General features: G+C 40.0%; 2 protein-coding genes across 2 annotated transcripts in view; one reads left to right on the forward strand and one right to left on the reverse strand.

Annotated features, from left to right (window-relative positions):
* The window catches only part of fancm (FA complementation group M), a 68,963-nt gene that overhangs the window by 5,730 nt on the left and 40,792 nt on the right, over nucleotides 1-22,441 (forward strand). The gene's annotated exons all lie outside the window — the stretch shown is intronic.
* On the reverse strand, nucleotides 1,123-18,260 carry soul3 (heme-binding protein soul3). The gene is made up of 5 exons (XM_049595428.1): nucleotides 17,656-18,260; nucleotides 9,906-10,000; nucleotides 6,125-6,266; nucleotides 5,784-5,967; nucleotides 1,123-4,800 (listed from the first exon to the last, which is right to left on the reverse strand). Exons 1-5 carry the CDS (start codon nucleotides 17,897-17,899, stop codon nucleotides 4,629-4,631), a joined length of 837 nt encoding a protein of 278 aa, XP_049451385.1. The 5' UTR covers nucleotides 17,900-18,260; the 3' UTR covers nucleotides 1,123-4,628.

The following is a 22,441-nucleotide window of genomic DNA, read 5'->3' on the forward strand; positions in this document are numbered from 1 at the left end:
ACAGTTCACACAGGCTCACCAAAACTGGACAATAGAAGATTGGAAAAACGTTGCCTGGTCTGATTAGTCTCAATTTCTGCTGCCACATTCAGATGGTAGGGTCAGAATTTGGTGTAAACAACATGAAAGCATGGATCCATCCTGCCTTGTATCAACAGTTCAGGCTGGTGGTGGTGGTGTAATGGTGTGGGGGATATTTTCTTGGCACACTTTGGGCCCCTTAGTACCAACCCTTAGTACCATGGTTTAAACACCACAGCCTACCTGAGTGTTGTTGCTGACCGTGTCCATTCCTTTATGACCACAGTGTACCCATCTTCTGATGGCTACTTCCAGCAGGATAACGCACCATGTCACAAAGCTCAAATCATCTCACACTGGTTTCTTGAACATGACAGTGGGTTCACTGTACTCAAATGGCCTCCACAGTCACCAGATCTCAATCCAATAGAGCACCTTTGGGATGTGGTGGAATGGAAGATTCTCATCATGTATGTGCAGCCGACAAATCTGCAGCAACTGTGTGATGCTATCATGTCAATATGGACCAAAATCTCTGAGGAATATTTCCAGCACCTTGTTGAATCTATGCCACAAAGAATTAAGGCAGCTGTGAGGACAAAGGGGTTCCACCTGGTACTAGTAAGGTGTACCTAATAAAGTGGCTGGTGAGTGTACAAGTCACACCACAACAATCTAGCTTGATAAACAGCACTGCAGGCTACTGTGTACTTTACTGTGCACTCTATAGGTGTGTGCTCTGATGTACTATAGCATGTGTGTGACCCTAACTCATCATGTTACTACGCTACAGTAACTAAGCACCAGTTCTTCTTGTTAAATTGGTTATGCTATATGTGTGAGAACAAAGCAGGGTGTGACCCCTTTTGTTTGCAACACTTGAGCCCCCAGAAAGAAAGGAATAACCTTTAGGGATATTCTAGGATACAGCTGTCGGTTAGTATGTATGTACAAGTATGAAGCAAGAATATAAATCGATCACGGTGACGTTCACATCAAAAATAGAGGGATATCATTAAGAGCCTGTGACCAGATTTTAATTTTGCTCTTTCTTAATAATTCAGCTTGCACTTGGCAACAGATGAGAGTGAATACTCGACATTAAGAGTTTTATCATTTATTATTGAACACACACTTCTGCAGTAATTCTCCCAGAACCGTGCGGAACATGTGTTTTGTATATACGAACCCATTAAAACTCAGCATCACTGTACATTTCAAGACAGGAGACGAGCACGTTTTTATTAAACAGAGAAAAACCACAGTAGCTCTTGCTGTTGCACTTGAATTTTCACAGTACAGCACACTTTTGCAAAAAAAAACACTATAAGCGAACAATAAGCGAAAAGAAAGGAAAAAAAAATGAAAATCCTCACACTTGATGTTCCCATATAACCAGGCTCTTAAAGGGAAAACCAACCCCACATGTATCATGGCTTTGCAAGTGTTTACAGTTGTCATGGAGCGTCTGTACAATCATTTAATGCAACATAAATTCTTTGGATTTGGATGTCAACCAAACTGACTTTGACACTGGGCAACCTTCCCAACCCAATACTAACTGTCTGACCTGCTTATTTCTTCTCATATAGATTAAAGAAGATGAAGCGTCCTCACAATTCGAGCTTACTACCACCTTTATAACAGGCCTCAATACCTGACTGCTTATGCATTTCATAGGACGCCCCTGTCCTGTTTAAAATCCTCACACAGTGATGATTTGGCTAGTTCCTGTTTTATGTCACCTGCAGACAACTCGTAAATGTAAATTTCCTAAGCAGAAATATTCCTACATCACTGTGATCTCTCAGTGTAGCTGGTTTGATGTGTAGCACTCTTTTTTTTTTTTTTTTTTGTTGAATTGCATGAGTTATTTTTAATTAAAAATATAAAGATAAACGTACACACTTCTTTCACCCTGACTTTATAGACTCTCTTTACATTGGTGATAGAACATTAAAAACAGCTTTAACTAAAACAGTTTAGCTCCTATTTAACAAAAAGAGTATAATCACAGTAGTGTACTCTACATCTTTTCCCGGTTGCATTGTCTCTACTCAGCAGCAGCAGTGTTTGCACGTCAGCAGTGAATGCATAATCACTAACATTGACGCAGAGCAGCAGGTAAAAAGAGCGTGAGAAGGAGGTCCGTATGTAACTATTCCTGTGTGTGAGTAGATCTGAAACGAGGAATGCATTGACTTTCTTAAGAGAAAAGGGTGTATATAATATATAAGTACTTTGTGATTGTCATTCAGCTGTGAAATCAGTGAGCTTTTCGGTGTTTGGTTTGTTGAAGTGTCACTTTGTGTTTACCCTCCCTGTAGCTGTACATTCATACACAAACACACATGAACATGTCCTGTTCAAGTGTGTTTTCTAGCTTAGTGTCACATGTTGTTTGAGAGGCATTTAAGCACATATATTTGGTTTGTGTTGGTATGGCATTGGTATTTACTATTATCTTTGTGCTACAATAGAGGTGTTACTGCAGTTATGGTGCAGTAAGGCAGTTTAGGCCCTGTATACACATAAACAGATATTTTCCTTCACAATTTGGCCTCTCGTTCACACGCAAACTGACTTTAATATCACTGAAAATGCCTTCTAGGGTGCAGATTTTTCAAAAGCTATGGTTACTGTTGATTTGTGTTGACGTGTAAAGTGGAGCCTTTGGAAAACAATGACATAATCTTCTCAATTCGACGACCAGATTGTTTACATGGTGTCAGCACTGCTCAATCTAATGACTACTTTGCACTTAACTTCGTAGTGCTGCATTGCACTTAGACGAACGGAGGCATCTGCTGCACCCAAAATTAAAGCTCAACCTCGGTGTCTGCAGTCTAAAGTCCAGCAGAAACAACAGTTTTAGATCAGCCCAGGTCGAATCAGCTGATAGTGAGAGGCTTTCAAGAGTCAGATTGTTGTCGATGAGGAAAGGAAGGAAAACTTTTGCATATCTAGTGCATCAGTCATATGTTTGAGGGTGTGCCTTCATTCTTTAATTGAGCAGGAATTTACGGTGACGAGATCTCCAGTAGGTGTTTTTGACAAAAGTAACGTTGCTACCTTTGTGACGAGGTAGATTTTTGTAAAATGAAGGTTAAAATGGAGGGGAAAAATATCAGCTTTCAAAAATATCTGTACACGTGTAGACAGGGCCTTAGTGTGCATAGCCAAAAAAGGTTCTGCACAACGTGGTACTAGGACGATAAGTCTCCATAGGTTTGATCGCAATAAGATATTGTGTGAGATCATGTTAGCATCACTCATATGTTTGAGTTAGCTCCTTCATCCTTACGTTGAGCAGGACTTTACGGTGACGAGATCTCCAGTAGGTGTTTTTTTAAAAAAAAGTAACGTTAGCTTATACACTTTGCTACCTTTGCGACGAGGTAGACTTTTGTACAATGAAGGTACAGGGACTAAATTATATTTAAAATGGAGGGAGAAAATATCAGCTTTCAAAAATACCTGTATATGTGTAGACGGGGCCTTAGTGCGCATAGCCAAAAAAGGTTTTGTACAACATGGTGCTGCACAGGGCTGATCACAACAAGTTGTTGACTGTGTAATATTGTGTGAGAACATGTAAGATGTTGGTGTAAGTTAGATGAGAGTCACCTGTTGTATTGTAATCTTAATTAAACCTCATTCAAGTTTTCCTTGTCTCATGTACGTACATTGGGTCTTCACAAAAAGGCTGAACTACAAAACCTTGCAGACTAAGTAGCTTAGGAGCTTGAGCATGTGAAAAGGGCGAGGTTAGTTGTGAATGGCGCCATGCCCTCCCCAACCTGCAATACCAACGGCTGAACGTGCCCTTAGATTGGGTTAGGTTAGTGGCCCAGCAACTGTAATAACTGGCTTGTTGACTGTTGGTTAACATTGTACTTACTTTAACAGTTTCCAGTACAGTGTGACTGGCATTGCATTGTAACCTGCAGTGGATCATGTAGTCCAGAGATAAAGAAACAGCAGATCAACAGTGACACAGCTGAAATCACCTCAGCAAGCTAAAGAATGACAGAGAAACTTTTTTGTTGTTGTTGTGCATTGACCTTTACCCCACATGACAAGACACTAGCTGTGCAACAAACAGGGAGAACGATAAGGCTGCATGTGCACTGGGAACCTGCTCCTTGCTGTGGACAGACAGGTTGTTGCATGTTTCTGACAGTAATCGACGGTCACCACAGAGCGCTAAGAGTTCAAACTATTGACTGTTTTTTTTAACTAAAGGGCACTGTGCTGAGGAAAGTGTTTTTTAATCACCTCATGTAAAAGCAGAAGTTAAATGCTATGCTTTATCTTAGCGTCTGTGTTGTGTCAATGAGAGTATGGCAGTGGTTTGGTTCAGTTCTTATGGACAAAATAAGGATCTATATAAATGAACATGGATGAAAATTCACTGAGGGTAGAGTGAGGTTTTTTTTTCAGGCTCCAACTGATCTGGAGTCTGCTGGGCTGGTGGTCATTTCAGGTAGAGGTGGTGGCTTAAGTCTGGGTTGCACTTGAGGCTGTAGCTGAACTGTGGCAGTGTAAAGGGAGTCTTTATGAGGCTCAAGGGTCACAGATAAGATGATGCGTTATCTCCTAGTCCCTCAGCGTCGCTCTAGGAACCAGATCTCATTCTGACGGTTGCTGTGGGCAGGGTTGGTGTAGCCAGCCACGATGAACGAGTCGTTGATGCACAAACCGGGGGAGTCTAGCTGCTCAGCCATGGCGCTGATCTGGTTAATGATGGTCACTTCATTGGTGGGACCACTAAAGGGCCTGGAGGAAGAAAGGAGAGGTGTTTGAGTAGGAGGCATCAAATTTCCATGTGCAAAGAAAACAGGCCAAGCATTGAATGTAGCACTATTGATCACTCAGTGTAAGAAGTCATTAGGTGCGTTTACATGGCATTGTAAAGGATGTGGTGACAGAGATATGCACTTGTTTTTCTTGAGAGGCCACTATGTTTGGATAGATGTGTTTTGATTGGCTGCTACCTCGGCCAAGTCTCTCTTGTAAAAGAGGTTTTCAATCTCAATGGGACTTCCTGGTTAAATAAAGGTTAAATAAAAATTAGCAGCTAGTTGGAATAAATATGTTCTGTCTGTGCATGTTTGCCCCTATGTTGGGGTAACATTAGGTGACGTAGGGGCTGCAACAGCTGTTTCTACGCACCTCCATCTGCTGATTTTAACAGAGAATCATTCATAAAATTAAAAAATATTCAGCCCTCTGCTAGAGCTACTTTCTCATGTGAGTGTTCTGATTAATAAATGAAGGCTTTCATTTTAAAAGTGGCCTTATGTAGTGTTGCTACAGGCTGAATTGTTAGGACGCTTGACATAACAATTGTCTATGGCTGCAAGTAACCAGCAGACATTTAGGGACAAACGGTAAATTGTATGTGAGGTATGAGGGGGTCATCTGTAAGTTGTAGCTACACAAAGTAAACTGAGCTACACCTACACATGTTGCTTTTTACTAAATTGTATTAACAGGTGGAACCACTTGTCTTCTTCTATAACTTTATGTATTGAATGAATTGAATTTTCTCAGTGAAGTTGGAAAAATTTATGTTCTGATGGACTGTAGTAATGTAGTATGTAAACGCACATCTTATTGGGTCACTTTATTTAGTGTCCATGTAAACAGTTAAGTTGGAATCGCTAAAAAAGGCATTTCAATTGGATTCATGACTATTGTCCATGTAACCGCAGCTAATTACAATTACAAGTGTAATTTTACTTTGATTCTCTACTGACCTTGTGAATACAGTAGTGGCGGGCCAGATCTCTATGATGATGTCATTGTCTTGAGGTTGTGGGGGCTGGGCCTGATGCTCAGCAGGTAGGAAATATGCCACAGTGACGTCGTTGGAGATCACAGAATGGTTCTCGTTTGTGCGCACCACTGTGACGATAGGCAGTGTCATGCCCAGGTATTCACCTAGAGATGTAAAAGAAAAGGGTCATTATTACCTGTCAGGCAGGCTTGAAAAATTACTGGCTTGGGGATTATTACCATCAAACAACAACGAGACTGGGAACTGAAAAGGCCAGAACCTGATTGCATGTGGTAAACGGTCCCTTGCGTGTGGACTTACCCAAGGAGTTCTGCTGGCAGATGTATCTCATTATCTTCATGAAACCATAGCAGATGCTCTGTTCGTAAGTGTCCTCACGCATTGTTATACAAGCCCAGTGGCCTTTTTCATAGTGGCGTTTCTCATACAGCAGCTCCCCACACTGGAAAGGAACAGATGAAGAAAGACAAGTCGAGACTAAGTTAAAACTGTCGGTGCTCCTGGATTCTGGGCTAAATTGAATTAAGTCTCCTTATAAAACTGTGTTCTGTAACATTTGCTTTTGTAACTGGAGAAAGGCATTCAGAACGCCAGCAAGTGCTTAAACTTGTGGAAAGCTAAGCAGACAAAATGTATGAAAAATACATCTGTGTGTGACTTTTCCCCACACAATTACAAAGCTCTGTTTGAGCAGAAAAAATGTTTTGAGGGGAAGTGGTGTAATGTAATTATTACTGGTACATCTCTGTGGTTTCTCTCCTGTTGAATTAGCCACATCAGTGAGTTTTACAGACCAAGTAAATATTCTCTTGACTTTTACTGACTGTTAGATGTTAGAAAATAATGCTAGGTTATAGCTATGCTTCCAAATCATATATTACACCTTTTCTAAATATTTACACTGGTGCTGTCAAGAGTAATGCTTTCATTTGTACCTGTAAGCTTAAGTATTTTAATAGTGGTGAGGGAAAAAAATTGATACAGCATAGTATCACAATATTTTTGTGTGGCAATATCGTATTGTCACACAGTGCCAAGTATCGATTTTTTGTAAGATGAACAGACTTATTATTATTATTATTACATAAAACAGATGTTGACAAAGTTTTCCCTTGGGGACAAAGTTTACAGTTGGAAAAAGGTAATAAATTGCAATATATCACAGTATGCTTTATCGCAATACTCAGCATATCGCAACATATTTAAAATCACAATAATATTGTATCGTGATAATATAGTATCGTGGATTCTCTGGTGCTTCCCACCCCTTGTATTTAATATGTAACAAAACATTAACGCAATTAATGCAGCTGCATTTTGTTAACTTCCTGTTGTGGCTGACAACGTGTGCCATTCTGACACACAGAGCAGTGGTTATTAACCTTTGTAGTGTCAGTGACCACTAAATTCATACACACATTCAAGATTTTACTTCAGGGACCGCTATCTGAAAAGATTTTGGTTGTTCTATGTGATGAGGACTAGGGATGCACCGAATATTCGGTAACCGAATATATTCGGCCGAATATTGCAAAAAAACACACATTCAGTATTCGGTGGAATAAGTTAAAAGCAAGAGTGGCGTGTTTTGATAACGCAATCAAACAGCGTCTGTGACGGGCGGAGTAAAATGTCGGCAGTGTGGCGATCCGTCCGTCACGGCACTTGCATTTGCGACTAAAAATAATTTTGAGCGAACAAAATAGGCTTAGATCATTCAGCATGCTGTGCGAGCAGCCTACAGATTTCAACCAGCAGCAAAAATGAAAGGCGAATCCTACCGGTTGTGGGTTGAACAGGGGTCACAGACACAGACAGTAATATTTTCCTGTCAAATACAGCGGCCATCGGCTTACCGCGACGGAGAAGTCGGCTCCAATAATATCCTCTTCTTGGCGTCATGACTGCCCAGAAGTACCTGAACAGCCGAGCCAGCCGAACACAGGTATGTGATGTGTCAGAGGAGAAACGAGCCGTTCACGGCCCACAAACCTCACCACACTTTAGGGACTGTTCATTACTTATGAAGGGACTTGTCAGGGGAGGAGGGTGGCTGGTTGATTCTTATTTTATTTATTTATTTTATTTTGATCCCCCCTAGGTTAATCACTGATTGATGCTGTTTTTGAAGTATGATTAAGTCAATAAGTAATTTACTCCATTGAAATATCATTGATGTATTATAGTAAAGTGATTTATCTTTTTATAAATGACAAAAGGCACATCTGCCTCATTTTTGCCATGGTATTGTGATACTACTCAGAACCATGATATTTTCATTGGTATTATACAGTGGGTCCCAATATTGGTACCGTGACAACACTAATCTGGAGGGGGTTCATCTGCAAAAACTAATGAAAAACTAAACAACGATATTCGGTATTCAGCCAGGCGTTTAATATTATTCGGCTTCGGCCAAAAATTTTCATTTCGGTGCATCCCTAATGAGGACCAGTATTTTACAGTTGTCAACTACAAAGATAACTGGTAGGGAAATGAAATCTATGTTGAGAATAGTTACTCAATTCTATTGTGAATTAAATATTGAAAATAAACTATTCCCTTTTTGTCTTGGGACCCCCTTGAACTCTCCCGAGGACTCTTGGGGGGTCCCTGGACCCCAGGTTGAGAACCACTGAAATTCTGCTTCTGCTCATGAACAGATTCCTTTTATTGTCATTTTTATGATGAAACATAAAAACTAAATACTGTTTCACGTCTAAAACCAGCAGAATTAGAAGTTCTCAGTGCAGTAAAATTATTCAGCTAATAAATAGGTAAATAAATAATTAAATAAATCAAAAATAGAAACTACTAAAAAGGTCAATTAAACACAGAGAGGAAGTAAGTTCATGTGTGCTACAGTTCAATGGTTCAACAGTCTGATCGCTGAAGGATAAAAATGACCTACCAACAGGATGTGCTGCATGTGTAGTGCGTTTCGGATGCAGGGAAAAATGTTCCAGAGGACTCACCCATACTTTTAACTACATTTATAAAGGTTATAGTCCACTCTGACTCTCTCAACTACATTAATATTGGTAGTGGTCCATTCTGATCCACTCCTATCACTACTGGTAGCTCATCCAGAGTGGGTAGCACCAACTGACAGAACACCACCAAACGGTACCATCCTGCCCAGTTTACTTACCACAGAAGTAATCAGTCTGACATATTACGTCAAAACAAAACACCCAACCAAAATGACAGGGCTTCACCAATCTACAATATAGCAGTGTTGTATTTGTGGGCGAATATCAAACCCTGTAAGTGAGAAGGCAACTGACATTCTGGCTAAGCAGTAAAGACAACACACTGAGAGAAATTATAATTTGCCCTGGAGAGGAACCATTGTGTCAGGAATACACACTTTGATGAAGGCGAGAGGGCACAGAGTATGATCATGCATGAGCAAGCAAAGGACGTTACTGTCACAGGTGATCATTGGACTTCAGTGAGTAATGACAAGTACTTGGGCGTCAGTGCACCTCACTGATTGAAAATGGAATCTGCTGTTGTTTGCACTGAGTGAGAGGGAAAGAGGAGAGCGACACTCTTCTGAGGCATCTACTTTTCACTTTCTTTTAGTGGTTTTATTGGAAATCTGACATCAACGGGACAAAATCTGTGTTCAGAGTTAAAAAGAAGCTCGTAAACAACAGGAATTTAATTTAAATATACTTCCTTGATCCTTAATTGATTGTCGGCCCTAATCAAACACTGCCTATGCACAGTCACCACTGCAGCTCAGGTGTATAACCCACTGAAGTCTGCTTGCCGTCAACGTGCTGTCCTGCGCTGAAACCTGCTCTAAGAATAGGGTGCCATGATTGTCCTTTGTTTAACCGTAGTCTCCAGCCAAGTTTTAATGAACTAATTAACTCAAGTTAAACCAATTAGCTCTCTTTATTTATAAGTCCCCTAAGGAGTTTAAATGGCTTACTGTATTGGGTGACACGATCATCTTGTCAAAAATAAATAGCTGACCCATACTCACACAGAAGGGTGAACCAGTTTATATAGAACATGAAAATGTAAAGAGAGATAAAAGTGTGTACACCTGTCGTAGTCAGATAAGTACCTTCTCTTTGCGTGAGAGGAGGGTGAAGGGGATGTGTTCTCTGGTACTTCGTCCACTGTTGTTGCTGGTTAGTTGATTAATGGGCTCTGCCATATCTGTTAACAGACAAACAAACAGTGCATGGTCAGTTTAAATAGTGATGCAGAAATACAGTATTGTTTACATAGGTGAAACCGTTTCCATAAGAGCAAAAGCACAATCTTATTTTCTGCTGCTTTTCAGTGTACTGCTAAAATAAAACAAATTTGTTGCATAAAAATATTACGGAAAATTATTACCAACATTTTGTTATTGAATACACTGAACAATAAACACAAATGGCACAATGCAGATTTAAACTGAGGCTCTTTCAGCCTCTTCAAAAAAAAAAAAAATCCCTTTTGCAACGTGTTTATTGCATCAGAGTGACAATAAAAAAACAAATATACTGTCCAGCCCAGTTCCATACACCTTTTTCCCCCACTCATATTATACCAACAGTTGCAGTCTCCTGTCTTTAATCTGTATAAATCATCCTCACTTCCAGTAATCTACTGGCAGGCAGAGATGGTAGTTTGTGTGAGAAAAGGCTGCCAGATGGGCAGAGCGCTGTGCCAGGATGTCGCAGAGAGTAATGTTTATTGGAGCTGATGGAGGGAACACTGACTAAAGCTGCCCAAGGCCAGATATAGACTTGTATTAACAGAGAGGGACTACAGCAGTAGGTAGTGCTTTTGAAACACTAGAGCATGTTTCACCTATTACCAAAACTTTCATGAAGCTTAACTGCATTTTATGAACAAATGTAAAAAAAACAACAGCAACAACAAAAAACGAATAATGTAGTTTACTCCATAATTGCCAGCCAGGAGATTTTCCTTTTTAACTGCTCCTTCCTGGTTTCCACCTGGGGTTCACAATTCTTCAAATTCATGACAAATTTTCAGCCCCCTTTTTTTTCCTTTTCACTATCACTACCTGTTTTTGGTGTTGTGTACAGCCAGTATAAGCCCTGCTGCAACTCAAAAAGCTACACCTGATGTCGTTCCTTGGCATGCATGTGACACAGAAAGACCTGCTCACACCTTGTCCTTCTTAGTGAGTAAGAGATGAAAGAGATAGAAATGGAGAGTATTAAGAGACAGAAATACTCTGCAACAGTTTTTCTCTCAACACCAGGGCAAGCGGCATGAGAAAATGAATGAATGAAAAATGATGAGTATTAGTTAATGCTAGAGATCCATGCCAGACTAATTATTTTGTAGTCTTACTTTGGAATTTAAAGTAAAATTTAAAGTATTTAACACAAAAAAATGCTGTTGCAGTGTACTCATATTTTTTTTTAAGTCTTTAAAAGTCACTTGAATGCAGGAAACAAAGTCTCTGAAACTCAGATTTTTCATCTTTTATGTGACTGTAGGAATTCAAACTTGCTATAGATTATTTTACTACTCATATGCAACAGATATAATTTAGTCACACATGCTTAAACGGATTAAAGTGTGGACCATACTGCATTATATTATGAATGGACCATAGACGCAACTCATCCATAAAGTTGTCCCTTAGTTCAAATGTTGACCTGTCAAATACAAGTCAGTTAAGGTGAACCCAATTCAATCACATTTTGTCAGTCAATATCATGGAGGACAACTGGGTCAGAGGGATCTGTGGCATTTAGGTGATCAATCCTTTGACGACCAACAAAGCTCTGCGTGTGTGTGTGTGTGACACAGAGAGAGAGGGAGAGTGGAGCAGTGGCACAAAACTCATTTATCAGGATCTCATGAAATCATGGTTACAGGAGGAGTGCCTCAGCGTGGATAATGACTGTGTGTGTTTGACAGTAAAATATTACCTGTTAGTTTATGTGTGTATGTGTGTGTGTGTGTGTGTGTGTCCAGTAAGGGAGACAAGGAAGGGAAGAAAACACATCACAGCTTAAACCGCTGCGTGGCTATCCACACACTCAAGCACGTAATGTACGCACGGCCAAACTAACAAACTCATCAGTTTCTATGGCAGCACCTTTCAGAGGTGTTCAGCGTTGAACAGTCAACGCGCACTTGTTTTTGTACCTGAGCGCTCTAATCAACACAGGGCTGTTAGCCACGTCACTTTCAGCCTGGCCTCTGTTCCACTAACCTCTGCTCGGTGATGTTCATTTTTCATCTTCCAAACGACACATAATTGTGAGGAATTTTGTTCAGAATCTGCTTTTAACAACTACATTTCCCATGAGGTTCAGACTTTTCTTTAAAGACCATCATACTCTACAGTAATGCCACTTTCCAAACAGGCCGTTCATTGCATTTTCGTCAATCTAAACCATAAGTTTAACATACAAAATGAATGTTTTTTACATTGCACCTATGTCAGAAGCCTACACATAAGTGTTTAAATTGTACCAGCAGTCATAGACGTGAATTTAGTGCAGAGTTTGATCAGCATACCCTGATGTAATCATTGTAGACAGGTTGACGGAAAAAAGCTGTATCTGCAAAAACGTACAGTGCAGCAGAGCGCTAGTAGAACAGTGACATACACAGGCGCAGGGTTAGAGTCCCTCCCTGTAGTAAGTGGTCAATGTGCAGTCTATTTGTGGCTTTCCTTATGTGTAACATTACGTAACACGATGCAATATAATGCACAATAGTTAGACAGGTGTAGACATGTGAAATGTTTCAGATGTGTCCAGACTGAGGTTGACCGTGGTTTCACATTTGCAGTTAACTGAGGTAATGTGGGGTGAATGCACTTTTTGCATGTCATCGTAAACTTTTGGCAGCCACTGCAGTAATGTTTGATGTTTTGACTGTGCATGAATTATTAACACTTGCTTACAGTGGCAGCGCACATTGAACGGACCACAGAAACAAGCTCAAACTTCTGCAAACACACTTACAAAATGGAAAAAATGTCAGCATTGTCACAACGTATTAGTGTGCTAAAAAGATTAAACAAAGTAGGGTTTGTGTTACTTGGCAGAAGAACGCTGCTGTTTAATTTGTTATTCATTTCATGGATGTGCTAAGGCCCTTATTACCGTCAATATTTACCGAGAGAGACAAGGTCAATTTTGTCATTAACTTTTCAATTGCTGTTGACTGATGGGAGATTAAAAAACACACACAGCAGTGGCCATTTGAGAGCGCTCTTGGCCTCATTCTTTGGAGAAATAAATTCCGTCTTGTTTACAAGCTGGAAGTCTTTCGTGTATCCAGATCAGTTGATGATTTCCGCTCCTCTGACCTCCTTTTACTTTGAAATGAGCCATTGTGAATAACCATTGCGAATAATATCATCTTTGTGTGCAGCAAGGAGCTTGACTGAGACGGCGTGAAAATCATACAGTCCATAAAGGCCTTAAGCACCCTGGATTTGTGTCCACAGCCGCCTATGCAGTTACACATGTTGCCATGGATACCATTTAAACAATATAGGTGTGGCATTTCTGAACGTAAAAACAACTAGTTGGTGGCTACAGTGGAATTAAAGTTGTATTAGCTAACATTAGCCAATCAAATAACTCCAAACTGCAAGCGCAGCAGAGCTCCCACGTCACCCCTGTCCCCCCGACTCCATCCCAATTAGAGTAAAGGAGTTTACTGCAGCCTTGGCCTGTGTCTTTAGCAACCGTGCTGTAGTCCAGGACTTAGCAGCGTCAACCTCAGTACCAGCGCAGGCAAGGTAGCTAATCCCCCCTGAGTCAGAAAGCCCCAGCAAGTGGTTACTAAGTCCTCAATTAGTGCTGTGGTCTCAGAGCAGAGGGCGGAGAACCTGCCCTACTTTGTTACTGGATTCTTAGTGGGCAACCAGTTTGATGACAAATAGCCAAACTGGGGTGGCTCCCAGCTTGAAGTCAGGACTCCTTAAAGGGATATAAGACACTCAAAAAAATGTATTCCACACAAAACTGTGTTCATTTTTTCTGACTTTTTGCAAGTAAGTCTTATTTACTTTGTTTATTATTCGCCTTTCAATCACCCTTCCTAGAAATTATTTTAACCACAATTACGCTAAACTACGACTGCCTTATGGGCACATTAAACTGGTGATGAGCAGTCACATAGATGGTGCTACGCCAAATCACATGCCGAAACGGTTGGGAACCCATGACCTTGACTAGCACATATTTACCATACACACATTTACTATTAAGGAAGGCTTTGATGATCACTTCAATTTACTGTGCCCTACAAGGCCAAGCAATACATCGAAAGTGTGTTCTGAAAATAGCATTGCCGTGAAGTGGGAATTTAACTGATGAAGTTGAGATCATCTCAATGGGTCCATTGTTCTGGTCTGTGTATCCAAGATCTGTGATTAGCGGTGGCTTGGAAGAATCTAGAATTGAAAACAACTGTTGCTGTTGTATCCAGCTGAGCACACCTGGACTTTTATGTCGGGCTGTGCAATATTATTTTGACATATATTGCGATATGAGTTCATAGTTTTTTGCATTTCCTTTTCACTGAAAAAAATATGAAAATTTGTGCCTAATGGGAATGTTCCCTTACCTCTTGAATGTGATTTGTTGGCCAGGGCCTCACTGTAGCATCACAATGCTTCATTTATAATTGCATGTAATGACACATTTTACCTTTATCAAGCAATTGCAGCTCTTATGATTTGGATTTTACACTTGGCCATATTGTGATTTTGATATTTCGATGAACTGCGCAGCCCTACTTGTACAGCAAAGTCAGACTCCTGAGCTACAAATCTACAAAAACAATGATTGAAGGCACAGAAAAACTAAAATTTTCTCAAGATAATTTGGAAATGTCAGTGACTAGAATCAGTTACCCCCCTCCCTTTTGTTTATATGATTTCACAACAAACACTTACAAAAAAGCAGCTGTAACCATCAAATAAATTCCTTCAATAGCTATGCTACTACTTCAAACTAAATACAACAACTGCATCTGGCAAACTTGACACTAAATTCCAATTTGGACCATACATCTTAGTGCTTTTTGTGCTGTGACAGCACTGCCTGAGGGACAGCTCAACTGCTGCAGGCTCAAGTCAGACCCTGTATCGGCCTGTTGGAGGCCATCTTTTCAGTCTCGGGGGTTGCAAGGCGGTTCAACCTTGAGGACCACATTCCAGACAGCTTGCAAATAGATCATGAGTTTGTGGGCCCACACTCCACAACTGTGACACAGGGGTGAGGACAGATCCATCTGAGTGAGTGGATCAAGCAAAAAGATAAGACTGCTTTCCCTTTCTTTTGTTTTTCCACTCTGATTTCACACACTGCTTGTGGTTGGTTGTAGTGTTCAACATGGCTACCTTTGACCTGAAGTTGCAACTCCACTCAATTAAAAACAAGAAAAAAACTCTAGCCCCATTCTGCCTCTGAATCGGTGAATAGCACGAGCAAAGAAAACATTACGATTGTAAACAGAGCCTGTCACTGTGGAAAGATGATAACAGTAACAATCTTTTATTTAGCTTTACTTTACAAATTCCAGCCAGTGGTGTTATTGTGTGGTGAGCTCAAAAGTGGCGACATAAAAGCATTCACACAGTTGAGAATACATTTAATTTAATTGCTTTTTTTAACCCATTGAGTAACTATTGTGTCTTCGGCTTTATAGGCCAAGTGCGTGTAAACATACAAGGAATTTGACCCTGGTTTAGTGTTGCTCTCGATGTGCATACACAGAGGCTAAAAGTATTGCTCATATCCTATTTTATTTGTTTGATTATCCTTCACCATTTCCAGCAGAACATGGCAGCCCTTTATTGGATGCAGCTTTGAGCAGTGTGTTTACTGCGATGATGTGATTTTTCCCCCACTTTTGCTTATTTCAATTTGAGGTTGAAATAATATAACCATTCAATACACTCTAAAGCCAATGCTGAATTACAGAGATTTCATATTCCAGTAAATATGCAAGAACCAGTGACACCTCTATAGACTATAGCCCTGGCAAAAATGGTGTGTTTTCATTTTCTTTGACAACCGAGCACTTTAAACAAAAAGCCACACAAATGTAAGTTATTTTAATGTAACCATTTATTTTCTATTGAGCTTATTATGTGCTAGGCACGACAAAACCTTACTAGCACTGCTTTGATATTAGATCATACTCCTACAGTAATACTACTGTAGTATTTTTGTAATATCTGTAGATTATGCTGTCCTAATAGAATATTTAAACCCACAAGAGGAAGCAGGTATTTTCTTTTATATGCCCGATAACAAAACAGTCAGCCATGATTTTTGTGGACTGTATCTGAGCGAAAGCTGAGCCTTACAGACACTATTTTCCTCACATAAGAAATGCTTGCTTGCTGTAAATCCTTCCTAACACCTCACTGTACTTGTGATCTCTTGCTGTCTGTGAAACAGCGGTAAGAGGGTCTCCAAATTTCCGTGCAATTCATAATCGACCCTAAGATTTTTTTGTTGAATTCTGGAAAGATTTAACAAAAACACAGTATCTGTCTGCAGTGTATTTCCTGAGTTTGCAGACTTCTAGCCACTAAAATAATGGTGATATGTAGCTGCTTCTCATTTTTCTGGGATCCAGCAGAGATCCTAGAGGTCCTGTGATCGCACCTGAGGAAACACAGCTCGTTGTTGTGATGTCTGAAAGATTACACTGTCCTAAAACAATGTTTAAACCCACAAGAGGAAACACGTATTTTCTATTATGTGCCTAAAAACAACACAATCACGTGAATTATCTGTGCAACAGCGTTAACAGAGGACTTTTAGCGACTGTTTTCACTAAGAGGATCTTCAAATATCCGTGCATTTTATAGCAGACCTCGAAAATGATTTTCTTTTTTGTAGGATTATGAAACTATGAAACAAAAAAAAAAACTACAGTAACAGTCTGCAATGCATTCATAATAACAGTGATATGTAGCTGCTTCTCATCTTTCTGGGATCCAACAGAGATGATCATGATCATACTTGAGGAAACACAGCATGTTGTTGTGATGTCTGAAATATTATACGGCCCTAAAACAATGTTTAAACCCACAAGAGGACACAGGTATTTTCTGTTACGTGCCTGATAACAACATAATCGTCCATGATCGACACTATTTTCCTCACATAAGAAATGCTCGCTTGCATGTAAATGATCCCTAACACCTCAGTTTACTTGTGATCTATTGCTTTCAGTGCAACAGTGTGAAATTAATTTGAGGATATCCACATTTCCATACAATCCATGATACTTCTTTTTTAGTAGAATTGTGGGACTATTAAACAGGAACCACAGTAGCTGTCTGCAGTGTGTTGATAATAATGGTGACATGTAGCTGCTTCTCATCTTTCTGTGGTTCAACAGAGATCCTACAGGTCCCATGATCACACTTGTGCAGCAGTTTGATCATTTAAAAACAACCCATCTCCATGCAAAAGTTGAACTTACTTGTCTGCGTGCTCCAAAGTTTGTCCTTGGGCTTTAATAGATTCACTTTTATAATAAGTGTACAGGTCTGTAGTTGAAACACATGTTTGCCTGAGGGACAGGGAAAGTAAAGTCCTGGGTGGAACTGGTTTGTCGATCTGCCTCACTGGAAAATAGGTCAGTGCACATGGTGGTAGGTAGCCTGTGCCTTCAGGAGGTTGAACCAAACTAACAAGTTGTCTTTATACTTGTCTGTGAAAGTTGTGCAAAAAAAGATGACAGATTGCACTAAAGCAGACATTTGTTTTGGCTAGCTCTGGTTAAGTAGACAAAAAGCGTTCTCATTTGTAGCCCTCGTGTTGTTTATTGTTTTTGTTTATTATTTTATTTACCTTGAGCAACTTCCACTTGGTGTCCCCTCGCCACGTCCTGCCAGTACTGCAGCAGCCGGTCTGACTGCTCGTCGTCCTCCATGGTCTCTGCCTCCTCCTCGAGGCTGCCGTTGCCCGAGTCTGACAGTTGGTCTTCCGAGAACGACTCCAGGTCCTCCAGTGTGATCATCCCGGACTCCTCGGGCCCGCTGCGGTCACCGCCACCGCCGCCACCGCCGCTCATTTGGCAGCCACCTCGGTCCATTTCTTCAGTTAAGACTCGCACCTACTGATTAAAAATGCCTCGAAGGATTAACCGACAACAAAAAAAGCGAAACTAACTTAAAAACCGCGGCAGAATTCAAGCTTCTTTTTTTTCTCCTCGGACCTCGTCGAGTTGCTCGAGCAGAGTAGTACAGCCGTTACTTTCTGGTCCACAAACCAGGCGCTGCGACGCTTTCCTCGACACAGCTACTCATATGCATATTTGCAGTCTTATATCTAACTTAAACGAGCCATATTCCGTCGCGGTGCTCACTTTGTGTTCGCTAAACACCGAGAAAGAAGCCGCCTCCCTCGCTTTCGCGGAGCAGAGTGACGCTCCCCTCTCGCCGTAGCCGGAGGTGAATGCGCTGTTTACAGGAGATGAGGGCAGACCACGTGACGCTGCGGGCGCACACAGACCCCTCCTCCTCCTGCCCGGCTCCTGCCCGACATGATAAATACCCGAGACCCCCACCCGGGTACAGACGTGTCAGCCCACAGCCATCACAGGAGGGGCCAGCAGTAACAAAGGCTTTAACAGCATCAGCAGCAGTAGATTATTATTTCCTAATTTATTCATATATGCCAGTTCATTTTAATTTCATTTGTAGATTATTTTCTGAACTAGTCAATTATCTAAATTATAAAATATAAGAAAATAATTAAAATGTCCATGGTGTCGCCCTGAAATGCAAGGTGGCAACCATAAAAATATTTTTTTTTGTCTGATCAAAACCCAGATATATTCAATATGCAATTATAAACAGCTGAATATTGTCATATTTTAGAAGATGGATTTCTAATATTAATATTAATAATAATAATAATAATAATAATAATAATCCTTATTTATAATGGGGCCAGCAATAACAGCAGTAGTTTCCAAGTGCATTTTGTGATTAGTATTTCCTGATTTATTGTTATATATCAGCACATTTTCATTTTATCTGTAGATTGTTTTCTTTTTAATTAATTAATCATCAGAAAATAGTGACAAATGTCCATCACATCCCCCAAACCACAAGGTGGCAACCTCAAAAAACTTTTTTTTTTTTGTCGGACCATAACCTAAAGATATAAGATTAGCATATTTGAGAAGCAGGATTTATAATGTAATAGTTTCCAAGTGCATTTTGTGATTATTATTTCCTGATTTATCATTATATGCCAGCACATTTTCATTTATACTGTAGATTATTTTCTTATTTGATTAATCAAATTATTATTTTTTAATTAAGTATTTATTTTTTAATTATTCAATCATCTACATTATAATTTATGTGACCATTGTTTCCTAATTTATTGTTATATGCCAATACATTTTCATTTAGGTTTGGTTTAAGATTATTTTCTTGATTAATCAAAAAAATTATAAAATATTAAAAATAAGTCAAAATGTCTATCACTTCCCTCTGAACGCAAGGTAGCAACTTTAAAAGACTTTTTTTTTTGTCTCGCCAAAGAGTCACAAAGTGCTTTACATGTTACGCTTTAGTGTATAAAACAGAGGAAATAAAAGACAGTAGCCTGAGTGTCAGACTGAAGCTCCCAGAACCTTCAGTCTGACATGGCTTCCACTGAAGGCGATTTCCAAGGGGGAGGGAATTAGATTTTTCCCTAACCAATCAGTAGAGATCAGTGACTCACCCAGAATCTGACGTCATTAGTATCCATGCCTCAGGGGTGCTGAAAACAAGCGAGCATTGCCTGTTTAAAATGTATCCATCGTCGTGCACGCCCAGCTGCATCGCTGTTAAATCCAGTTTAGCAGCTTCCTTAATTTGGTCCTCCATTAACCCAAGTAGTGGCAAAATACCTCGATAGCATCGTTAATGTGGTCTGTAGGATCTGTAGTGGTCACCATTGTTGCTATCCTCACCAGTTACCCACTGGCATACAGCTTGACATCAGCGTGGCGCTGATTGGCTAATCGCTAGACCCCCGGCGTTCATTGGTCCGTCCATCGTTTGGACGAGATAAATCGCAAATTCATTAAAGTATGCCAGACCAGAGATGCAAGCCTACTCAGTTGAGTGGCCGGGGTCTATGGTCTGGAACCAGGCTAAAAAGACAGTTTAAATGAAATTAAAACTCAAGTAATATCAGATCAAAGTATGTTTAAAGAAGGGACTTAAAAGAGATCACTTCCTCGACTGACCTGATTTCCTTGGGCAGATTGTTCCAGAGCCTCGGGGCCCTGACCTGACCTGCTCTGAAACAGACAAAAGACATCTGCCCGAGGACCTCAGAGTATGATTTGCATTTGTTCTTGACAAATAAGATTAATCAGTCATCAAAATACAGTCCTTGTTTTAGTACTGGAGGCTGTGTCTCTGATCTAGTATGGTATTGGATCAATCAATCTATCAATCAAACTTTATTTATATAGCGCCTTTCATACATCTATCGATGGATTTTTATGGGACCACAAGCTCATTTTTGCACTCGATTTTAAATAATTTTAAATATATTTTTTATATTTGTACCTCTTGTCTGCATATTTGCTATTTTTGTGGTGTTTTTTAATTAAAAAAACAATTTAGTAATTGATTTTACCTTTGATATCTTCTCTTTTATTGTAAATCTGTATCCTTTATTATGCTATATATTTTATTACAATGTAAAGCACTTTGAATTGCTCTGGTGTATGAAATGTGGTATACAAAGAAAGCTGCATTGCCTTTTCTAGTGTGATATATAGTAGCGTATATAACATTTTGAAATAGGGCTTTTTATAAAACAAAAATTTATTTAAACTTTATGTTGCATTACATCAATATGACATAAATCTATGACTACACACTTAATAAAAGTAATTAACTGCTACTTGCCACTGTGTACTCACCTTGTGATGAAAGGTATTTGGTCCTGTTTGGGTCACAGTGACAGCTTTAGCTCATTTATATGTAACATCCTGTTTGTAACAGTGACACCTGCTTGCACGCACACGTGATTATTTGCATCCTGACCCTTTAAGAAATTGATGAATGTCTTAACAGCGGGACACCTGGTGGGAGAGGGCAGCAGAGAGTGAGAGTGTGTGTGTGCGTGTACACACGTGGCTGCCTGACAGCCTTGATTGTCCTCTTAAATGTGACAGGAGAGGAAATGCAGAACCATGGCAACATATACAACACACTGTGGTGGATACAAGCATCAGGCGGCAGAAAAAGATGGTTGATAAAACATTTTAAATCTTTTTTCATGTTGCGTTATTTAAATAATGTGTCTTTTATTGTGGCAGATGGTAAACAAAAACGTCCTCCTGTGGGGATAATAAACAAACTTGAACTCAGGACAGACTAAGCGGGATTTCCTCTGATCTGTGTCGCTGCAACAACCAACCACCATGTTGCACCCTTCGACAGGCACGTAGAGAGCACATTATGTAATCCTCTCCTCCATAGTCTGTGGGGGAGTCTCCATGTAAACACACGCATGCAGACACACACACACACACATACACATTCTACAGTGCTCTACTAAATGGTCCTGACTAACTGAAGACTACCATGTACACCAGACACACACCCTCCTACACACACACACACACACACACACACACACACACACACACACACACACACACACACACACACACACACACACACACATACATTCCATTAAGTCCATCCCATTGCTGACATGCGGGGGTGAAAATTCAGCTTAGTGTAGGTTTTGTTATTAATAGCTGCCTACAGACTGGCTTTTTCAGCGATTCACCACGTCACTTAGCTCCATGTCCTTGAACCAATCATCTGCTGGCCCCTGCTGAGCATGCTCTGTGAGGCTGCTATCAACGATGTTGTCATTTGGCACACGTCCTCTCCTCTCCATCCTCTCCTCTTCTCTTTTTAATAATCTTACTGGCCTTGGGAATAATCCAAATCTAACACTGACCTCATGTTTGTTTTACTATTTCTATGAGACCTTTACACTGGATTCATTTATTCCAGCCTGCCTGACCTCATCAATGTGACATTAAGCTATTTAAAATGTAATGTATGTTCATCTTTTCAATTGTAAAACACCACTGTTGTTAGTATTAGCACGTGATCACGGCCAAAATGAAATGTCAGACCCTCATTTTATGGTTTTGTTGGGGGTTTTCTTTTGCCTTTCATTTCCTTCACCTCCTCCTTTCACCTACCTAAACTCTTTCTCTTTATCTCCAGGAAAACTGGAAAAATTAAAGCAACACTCCTCTCTGCTTCCTATCAATCTATCTGGGTGTTGGGTGGTAAACAGACTGGGGATAGTTGTGTGTTAGTTGAAAATAATTGTGGGAATGTGTTGAAATAATATGGGTTAAAAGAATAAATGTAAGAAAGGGGTAGGGACATATATGTTTTACTTCTACCTACCCCTTTTCGGATTCTGTAATCTTTGTCTTGTTTGTTTTTTTATTATGTTTTTTTCTATTTTTGGTTCAAAATTAAGTCTTTCAGTCATTCATTCATCCGTTTTTCACAAAATCTGACTTCTATACTATATACAGTACAATGCCAGGTATGATGGGCAGATAAAAGTAAGTTTAAAATAC

The sequence above is a fragment of the Epinephelus fuscoguttatus genome, linkage group LG14 (genome assembly GCF_011397635.1).
Source record: "Epinephelus fuscoguttatus linkage group LG14, E.fuscoguttatus.final_Chr_v1".
NCBI classification, from domain to species: domain Eukaryota; kingdom Metazoa; phylum Chordata; class Actinopteri; order Perciformes; family Serranidae; genus Epinephelus; species Epinephelus fuscoguttatus.

Excerpts from the sequence above, each read along its gene's own strand:
- soul3 (XM_049595428.1), bottom strand. The coding sequence starts at position 17,899 with ATGGACCGAGGTGGCTGCCAAATGAGCGGCGGTGGCGGCGGTGGCGGT. Across the intron at positions 10,001-17,655 it reads CCAAGTGGAAGTTGCTCAAG|ATATGGCAGAGCCCATTAAT; the intron begins GTAAATAAAATA and ends GTCTGTTAACAG. Across the intron at positions 4,801-5,783 it reads GCCACTACTGTATTCACAAG|GCCCTTTAGTGGTCCCACCA; the intron begins GTCAGTAGAGAA and ends TTCTTCCTCCAG.